Raw genomic sequence first — 9,542 nt, forward strand, 5'->3', positions numbered from 1 at the left:
TATCCCTTATACTTAATAATAGTGTCAATTTATTATTTAAAATGTTAAAATTCATAATTAACAAGTTTAATTAATAGATAATGATTTAATTAAGAAAATTACTTGTCGACCTTAACTATTGGACCAGTATTTAGGATGTTATTGACAATTGTATACCTTGAAGTGAGAAGAGTACAGCCGAAAAATTACTTGTGATAAAAATAATAATACCCCTGTCTCATCTCCAGCTATCACTATAATATATTAATGAAATCAGAAATATTGATTCAAAAATGGTTGTCAACTAGTTCTTTTTTAAATTAAATCATTATTAATTTAATAAGCTTGTTAATTATGTATGTTATCATTTGAAAAAATATGATGCTCTTATGAGATTTAAAAGATGAACATAAAAAATATTTTATAATTGATAAATTAAGAAAACCATGCATTTAAAAAAAAAATCTTCAATATTTTTATTTTTTGTTTAATTAAGTGATTTATGATAAATGTTTCATTCTGTATAAATATTTTTATATATTATACGTTAATAGGGATATGCTTTTTTCTAAATTATTAAATATTTTTAAGAAAAAATAATAATTAAAAATGTAAACTTAAAATTAGAATTACTAAAAGTTAGGAAAACAATTTAACTAATAAACTAGAAATAATGTTTCATATTGTATGCAAGGCCGCATTTAGGAGTTTTGACACTTGGAGCACTTAATTTTGCCGCACCCTAGCTTTTTTTTTAATCATACATTTTTTTTTAGAGTAAAATATGGAGCCATTTGATAATTTTTCATTGAATAATTGTACAAAGGTTAGAAATTTTAATAAAAGTACAATTATTTATAAATGTCATTTATTAACACAACAATAGTTGACAAATTAATGAACAATTAAAATTCTTTTCTACTTTTTATATTTGAAAAGTTTTTAGTGATATCATCATAATTTATGTTGGATGTTAAATTACCTTCAATTGACAAAAGTGCCAAACTATTAAGTTGATCCTTAGACGAACAAGATCTTAGATATGATTAGAGTAGAAAATAATCTCTCCGTTGAACAATTGCTTATAAGTGTACATACATAACAACATTCTCAAAGTTATGTCCATATAAGGGTAAATGCTTTTTAAGTTTTTCTGTCTTACATATATACAAATCTCGTAAAATGTCTTCGGTATACCATCAGAAAGGCTTTTTATATGTCTTCTAAAATGCAAACATTCATTTGTAAATGAAGGTTTTAAATCAATATCAAATTCTTTTTGTAGTTTTGTAACATTTTTAAATACATTAGATACTGAAATAGTTGTTAACCTCAAAAAAAATGTTTAGTTTTCAAGAAGAAGATCCTATGATTCTTTTCTTTTTTCAAATTCAGCTTTAATTTTGTCTAACATGACAAAATAAGTGTCAACTTTAAAAGATTTTGGTTTTGTCTAAGTAATATCTTCAGCTGGTCCTTCATCATGGAATGTTTTTCTCTTTTTTAAACGTTTTTGGTCATTTTTGAAATGTTTTACATTACTTTTTTTAATTGCTAGAGATTTTAAGTGTTCATAAGTCTTGTCAGATCTAAAATCTATTACATAAGTAATTAATGAGTTATACAGTTCCACCACAATACCTAAATCAACATTCACACACTGCAGCTTTTTACTAACTGTATTGAACCTTCATAAAATATTACCCTAAAATATTGATAAAAATCCTATTTCTAAAGTAACCAGTTTTTCTTTTATGCCTTTAGCCACAAACCGAGTATTAGGTTTGCATCATATTCAATTACATCTAAGGCATTCATAATTGAACTATAATTTTCATTTAAAGATTTACAGGCGTCTTCTCTAGCTGACCACCTGGTATATGAAAGAGATTTCACAGAAGCATTCAGAATTTCTCACCGGTGTGTTGAAGCAGAAAAAAAATTATACATATTTTGAAGCAAATTGAAAAATTTGACTGCTTTAGTACAACAGCTCACAGAATTCATACCGACCGAGTTCAAAGAGTGTGCTGCACATGGAACAAATTTTGCCATAGGATTTACTGTTTTTATTCTTGTTTCATATCCAGAATATGCACCTGCCATATTACTACCATTATCATATGATTGACCTCTAAGGTTTGCAATATTCAGTTTATAAGTTTTCAATACTGTCATATTTTCAGCTTTATGTTCAACATTATCCATAAAACGCTCAACAAGACTTCCATCTTTATTAACATAGAGAATACATAGTGATAATTGATCAATGTGTGATATATTAGGAGTTGAATCAACACTAATGAGAAATAATGAGCATCATTTATTTCTTAAATAATTGTTGACAAAACTTTTTCAGTTATAATTTTTATTATCTCTTTATATATATTACAAGATAAATAAGGTGTAAAATCTTTATCATAATTTCCATATTGTTTGAGATGTTTAGCCATAAAAAGGTCAAAGTCAATATATCAATAGCTATTAAAAAGTTGCCATTGTTTTTAAAACCAATTTTTGATGTATCCCTTTGAAATACTAATCGTCTTTATGCCAACTTTTTTACTACTGCATCAACTCTCTTCAAAATTTCAATACAATAAAGTCGTTCTCTCTCGATCTGATTAGCAAGTCCACTATCAATGCGATTAAGAGTCAACCCGCGTTGTTTCATTTTCAAAATATTAGACGGATGAGTTGAAGAATTTAAATGTTCCTTTATTTTTTTAACTACTTTTTTCCAGAGAGAAAATCCAGTCGAACCAAATGGAGATTTACAGGAAAATAAAAGACATGGATAACAAAAGAGAAATCCTTTAGTTTCAGAATACATTAAAAATTCTCTGTGAAATTTCTTTCCATTTTTTAAAGTTTTTTGAAAATAACTAATTTTACAATACCTGTTGACCATTTTTTTTATTCCTTTTACAGTTCTAGAATAGCTTCTCTTATATTTAGAAAAGTCAATTATTGATAAATCTTGGGTAAAACTATGAAAGTATATATAATTAATTAAATCTTCATTAATAGACCAAAGAGCTGGATCAGAACTAAAACAAAATGAAAATGAAAACTTAATTAATTTTTATGAAAATTTATGGGAATTTATATTTTTGTAAAATAAAATATGAAGATATTTTTTAAATATTTACGGTTGTCAATACAATTACAGATAATAACATGGGCGCACAGAGAGGAAGACAAAAGAAGGCGTTTGACCCCTCCTGGACTTTGGAAAAACAGTTTTAAAAATTATATTTAATCGGATTCTCATTGTATTTATTTTTATTGATATCTATCTAAGATAGATACAGTAAAAACCATGGAGTCAATAAAGGTAGATTATCTTCACTTTAAATTTATTTAATATATTTCTAGTGTTTGATTTAATATGCCCACCCCCTAAAAATTTTCTACGGGCACCCATAGATAATAATATACTTGCATAATAAAAATAATTATCTTAAAATAATTATTCTCATCCTGCGGACGATTCTGAAAGTTTTGATAGAGATGTTGATTTGGAAAACAATTTAGGTTGGGTTGGGTTGAGAGACATTTCCCGAAAAAACACGAAATTAGAAAAAAATGAGAGAATAATACGAAAAAGGTGTCAACATTGTTATATGAAAAATACTCGAAAATACTGCATATTTTTGTGAAATTAGTCCAGGAAAACCCAATCTTTGTCAACAACGCCATGGTATAACAGAAGACGTATTTAATAACTGTTTAACGAATTATCAATTAATTGATTTTGATTTGCTAAGGTTTCAAGAGGACTTTGTAGCTCATTACACAAAATATAAAATTGTTCATTTATAAAAAAAACTGAATTAACATACAAGAGTAAACATATGATTTTTTAAATTACTTTTTATCACTTGACTGATTTGAAATCTGTTCAGATGTAGTCTCTATCTCACTTGGCGGATTGTAGATTGATGTTCGTTGATTGCCAAAATATGAAGTTAATTTTGTAGTTTGAGAAATAAATTTTTGTTCTTTTACTAATTTTAATTTAGCCACTTTTTTAAAAGCACTACCACATAAGCGTTTTCTGTCGTCACTCATTTTAATTAACACGTTTAAATAAATAATATAATATACAAATTAAAAAAACATCTCAACACATTGAGTCCGTCACACGTAGTCGACTAATCACATTATGAGTCATCTGTACACAACACATTATTAGTGTAACACTTTTAGATAATAATGTTGTGATAAACGAGACAGATTATTCTATTATAACTTTCTTAGTATACCCATATTAATCGACTATTAACGGCCGACGACATCCACAAAACCAGTTCAAGGAAGAAAATATCAATATTTTGCTAAAAATAGATGAAAACACGAATCAAATAAATTGCTGGCTACTTCTTTTATAGTGCCATTGATTATAAATAGTACTATGTATAATCAATGCTAATACCTACCTACTAACTGTAGTCTATGTTGTTATACAGATTTAATATATCTTCTTTTACATTTATATTTTTGTGTACGCTTTAAGTTGAAAAATAATTTAGTAATATTTTTGTTAGAAATAGATAATTATGTTTCATAAAAATAAATTGATCTGTTAAAAAAAATTTCAAATTAAATAAAATTAATTAATTTTTAAAAAAATCAAATATTTGTTAAGATTTTTTCCGCCCTTCAAGATTTGCCACCCCAGGCAAGTGAGCCCAATGACCCCTCTCTAAATTTGGGCCTGATTGAATGGATAGATTTAGTTGAAAGAACATATTTAAATTGAATTTTAATTTTAATTAATTAAACATATAAAAAAAACTCAGCACACACATGTAACATAATATTAATTATAAACATTCGATTATATGATGAAAAAAGATAGATTTGATAAAATGTCTCGTATTAAATACTAATTTATTGAAAATTAGTATTTAATAAGATTTAATGTCAAAAAAGTCATTCCAAGGGGCTTTTTGTTTGAAAATATAAAATTTCAATTTGAAAATAGATAAATTATTTGACTTAAAGCACATTATTGTGTGTATTTTTTATACTAACCAATCATGATAGTTATAATTTCATCTCGAATTTGTTTATGAGACATGTTTTGGAAATTCTGTAATAAAATCTCTATAAACGTTTTGGATTTGGTTGATAATTTTTTTTGTTCTATTTCGTCGTTGTTTATACATTCCTTGTTTTTTTGAATTTCAGCTAATTTACTTTTTATTATATTGTCCGTGAATTCATTAATGATTTTATGACTACGATCATGTTTATGTTTGAGTGTAGAAAATTGAAAAATAGTTTTGTTTAAATACCAGGGATGTGTTATCCTATACTCCCAGACCTTTTTGAGATTATAAAAGTTATATGAAAATATAATTATTTTACATTATTTAAAATAAAAAATATTGTTACCAACCATCATAGTATTAAACAAATTTTCGATGAATTCATGCTTGACACCATTTTGTGCATTAAATTTTATACCAAGTGCATTTCTACCAATCATTTCCATAGTTGCGTTACTAATTGGTACACTTATATCACATCCTATTGAATTCTGATTACATTGCATATGTAGAACTTTTAATAGAACACAAGCTTCTTCATAAAAAACCGGTAAAAATGATCTCATTATTGTATAGTTAAATCCTGCGATTACCATTTTTCTAAAATTTTATTACTAATTTATTAAATTATTAATTTTTTCATCAAGTAAATTATATTTTTAAATTTTTTATTTAACCTAATTTATACCACCTTTATAATCTATCAATTTGAAATTGTATTATAGTCATAATATATGACATAAGTTTTGTAGAAACAAATTTTTGTTTTTATTATTTTTAAAATAAATAATTTTAAAATATCAAAAGAATTGGTATAAATTATGTTAATCGTTGTAATATCACAGCTATTAAACATTTGTATTTTTTTAATATTTTCGTTTTTAGAAAAAGTTGAGGTTTTTTAAAATTTTTGGTGTACTGTCTTGAACTAGATATAAAATTGGGGTTGGGTAATTTCAAGTATTTTCTTTCAAGTATATAAATACTGTATTTTAAATCTTTTTTGCTTCAGTATTTAAAATAATACTTTAAATACTTTTATAAAGTATTTGAATTTAAACAAAATATTTTCAAAATACTATTAAATTAGCCTTTTATTGTTTCTTTTGTCATCATTCAGTAAAAATAAATTAGTAATTCTAAAAATGTACAGAAATTTAATTGATATATTTCTATCTGAGTGGGAAGAGGAATACGGCCGGAAAATGTCTAGTTATAAAAATAGCATCACCCATTGTTCACCTCAAGTCTTTACTAGAGAATAGTTTTACACAATTTAATATTCATATTAAGTGTTTTTCGTTTTGTTGTACTTCTGAGGTGGGTTTAATTATGTATATTATCCTTTAATTTTCTCCTCTCTGTTTAACGCTAAATCTTCAATGAAACAAAAGATTTATAGTTCAAAAGTTCCATTTGTTATTGTAGGATATGTTAAAAATAATGTTTCCTTAGGCGTTCTCTCGGTCTCTTCCCAATTTTTCCCCTTCGAAGATGTTGATTATAAAGTCATTGTGTCGGATGATGTATCCGTTTAACTTAATTTTTCTTGATTCAATAACTTTCATCAGCTGTCTTTCATTTCGTACTTTTTTTAGCACTAGCTCATTTCTTTTCTAGTCTATCCATTTTGTCTTTGTCATTTTTCTCCATATCCATAATCTAATGCTTTTAGATTGATTCTGTTTTTCTTGTCAATTGTCCATGTTTTACTGCTATGTTGTTGTTGCCGCTATTGTGCTGTTATTGTTGTTTAAGGTGATGTCTTCTCCATGTGTTATGGGAAGGGTCGTGGTGTCAGCCTTTGTTTTTGGGCTAGCAATAGTAGTAAAGTGGGTGTAGAGTCGGTACGTGCTTTGCGGTTGGGTGCTAATGTAATTTGTGTTTGAAGAGCGTTGAGCGTCCCACCGTGTCATTAAAAACCGCAGCGTAGTTTTTCACAATCTATGTTAATAATTCGCACGTACGTGGATCGCCTGCTATATCTAATTTTGGCAGATCTATATTATTAAAGTTGTGGAGACGCTTGCTTTCCAGCACGCCATAGTACTTCGTTTCGCGCCAATATGAATTGTACAAGCAGCATAATCCCAAGAAACTTCCTGATCGGTCAGAAAATAATTCCCTAGAAGTACGTTACAGTTCAAACTATTCAAAATCACGGCCGTCAAATTAATTGTCAGATATGCGACATTCGCGGTAGAAGTAGCGGTGGGTGTTGTGTGGCTGTCTGTAAGTCTAACCGCGTGTGTGGGTCCTTTGTGCACAATTCCGTATTTATGGGCTATTGCCGGGGTGGTATATGACTTTTACCTTGTGAGTCAAGTAATGCCTTCACAAATCCGTTGTTAAATTCAAGTTCCACGGTGGGAGTTGTAATTTTACGCGGGCGTGTATGTTTGGCAAAACTAGGATGAGTTGCGGTTCGAACGGAGAGGGTATGAACGGTTTGCCCGCCGGCGGTATCAATCTCCATAAGCGGGTAGGCAGTCTCAGCTGGAATTCCCTCCCTCCTGTGCTCAAAATAATTTAGGGAACACGACTCGCGCTATTTTCATGTGATACGGGGACTTTTGTTTTCTCGGTTGCACGATTAATTTTTTTAATGACCTTGAGGATCGCGCCCGATTTCGTTATCGGCGACGAGCGAGCTGGTCGTTCTCGCTGCGCGTTGTTGTGTGTTAACGTGGTGGTGGTGGTGGTAGAAATTGTGATTGTGTGTCAGGTTAACTGGTCGGTGCTCTTCCAAGCATAGTGTACGTCCCTAACCGTTTTTCATTCTAATTAAAAAAACTGAAAAATACAAGTTGTTGTATGTTTTTGTTATTCGGAAATACGATATCAACAATCGCGAGAATATGCGCTTATGCGTTCCCGTATTAACGTCAACAATGCCGTCCGTTTGTATTTTTATTGTTATTGCTGCTATAGTGTTATACTATAACATTACAGTATAGCACTGAATTGTATTTGGGTATGGAATTACTAAGACAGTGATCGTAATCTTTATGATCGTAAAGGCAGAATTAATAATACAAACGGTTTTATGGGAACCGGCCGCCAAATGTTATATCGAATGCGTTAATACGAAGTGTGCAATATCTGTCTATCGCTGTCTTTGCAATGTAATGTGTATCAGCGGCGGCACATCGCGCGTGCGATAAAGATTGCATAACAACTGGTTAATCTACTTGTTAATATTAAAATAACTAAACGAAGTGGAATTCTATAAATTTTGCGCTATTGACAATTCATGATAACCTGGTGGGAATTCACTGCTGTCACCAGTCAATTGTGTGATTAAAATAACTTGGAGAAAAGGGAATGAGAAGGAAACCTAGCTGTCTTATATACACAAAAAAAGAGAAATAAAATAAAAATAAAGCCAATAAATGGTTTTCTTATCTAAATCCAATATAAGACCGGTTGAGATACTTACCGGGGAGCTATTTCACAAATTATAATATAAAATATAAAATATTCAATATTTTTTTCATACTAAATTTAATTCTCGTATTATGTTTTGTTTATGAATTATACTAATACATCATAAAATTAATTATTAAATTATAAATAAGGAAATAGGAGTTGATATTGCTTTTGGAATAATCCATTAGATTTTTTTCAAATTAAACACTATCTACACAGAATTGCATGGAGCGATTTTTATGATAGTTATTTTAATCACTGTCAGATCAACAGTTCTACAACAGATTTAAATGTCAATGAAAAAGAAATTTGGATATATTAAAAATTTGAAGATTATTTTTAAGATGTATCTGTTTTAAATATTTTTTCATTGAGTATCTTTAGCCTTATTTAAGATACATTTTCAAAGGATTTTTTATATGTCTGATTATTTATAAAATAAATTGGTATAAATTAAACAATTTCTTAAAAGTTTGAGCAGCTCAATTTTAAATTAAATTAAATTAACCCACTCTTGTCATTATTTTTTGTCACAGTAGATTTTGGTTTATTCTTTATCAAATAAGGTGTAGTAGGACCAAGCAATCATAGTACCTGAACATATTTTTCAGAAGTCCATTTTTCTATAGGGAGCTATTGTTAGATTTATCTTTGAGTATTCGTTTTTACAATTTATAAATAATTATCAAAGTAGAATATTTTTCACAATATATTCATGGATAAACAGGTTAATTANTCACAATATATTCATGGATAAACAGGTTAATTAATTGTAATAAAAATTATTTTTGAATTTCGTGCACTGCAGTTGCTTTAAGAATCACTTAGTACTGCTATGCTTCCGATATTGTTTTCATTATTTTATAAAGATTATATAACATATTATCTTTTAATAAATGTAAATTCAATAAAGGCATATATTTTTTTAAGAGTTTTTTAAAAAAAATACATTATAAATCTAAATTAAAAAAAAAATTGTTACTTGAATTATTTCAAATTTTGCTTACCTATTACTTTTCCATTGATTTATATTATCAATTGAAAATATTCCTTGGCCCATTATAGATTCTTGTAAAA

General features: G+C 28.0%; 2 protein-coding genes across 3 annotated transcripts; both read right to left on the bottom strand.

Annotated features, from left to right (window-relative positions):
* Positions 1-884: 884 nt before the first annotated feature.
* Positions 885-4,104, bottom strand: LOC126909505 (uncharacterized). Of its 2 annotated transcripts, XM_050691939.1 has the most exons (3): positions 3,854-4,104; positions 2,880-3,029; positions 885-1,575 (listed from the first exon to the last, which is right to left on the bottom strand). In XM_050691939.1, exons 1-3 carry the CDS (start codon positions 4,051-4,053, stop codon positions 1,569-1,571), a joined length of 357 nt encoding a protein of 118 aa, XP_050547896.1. In that variant the 5' UTR covers positions 4,054-4,104; the 3' UTR covers positions 885-1,568. The 2 variants fall into 2 exon arrangements, with proteins under 2 accessions (XP_050547896.1, XP_050547895.1); XM_050691938.1 differs by having other exon boundaries at positions 885-3,029.
* Positions 4,105-4,128: 24 nt separating this feature from the next.
* Positions 4,129-9,525, bottom strand: LOC126909506 (cytochrome P450 4V2-like). Its single transcript, XM_050691940.1, has 4 exons — positions 9,473-9,525; positions 5,387-5,636; positions 5,020-5,311; positions 4,129-4,319 (listed from the first exon to the last, which is right to left on the bottom strand). Exons 1-4 carry the CDS (start codon positions 9,523-9,525, stop codon positions 4,309-4,311), a joined length of 606 nt encoding a protein of 201 aa, XP_050547897.1. The 3' UTR covers positions 4,129-4,308.
* Between the last annotated feature and the right edge of the window lie 17 nt (positions 9,526-9,542).

This window comes from Daktulosphaira vitifoliae, unplaced genomic scaffold, assembly GCF_025091365.1.
Source record: "Daktulosphaira vitifoliae isolate Bord-2020 unplaced genomic scaffold, ASM2509136v1 Scaffold_472, whole genome shotgun sequence".
NCBI lineage: Eukaryota > Metazoa > Arthropoda > Insecta > Hemiptera > Phylloxeridae > Daktulosphaira > Daktulosphaira vitifoliae.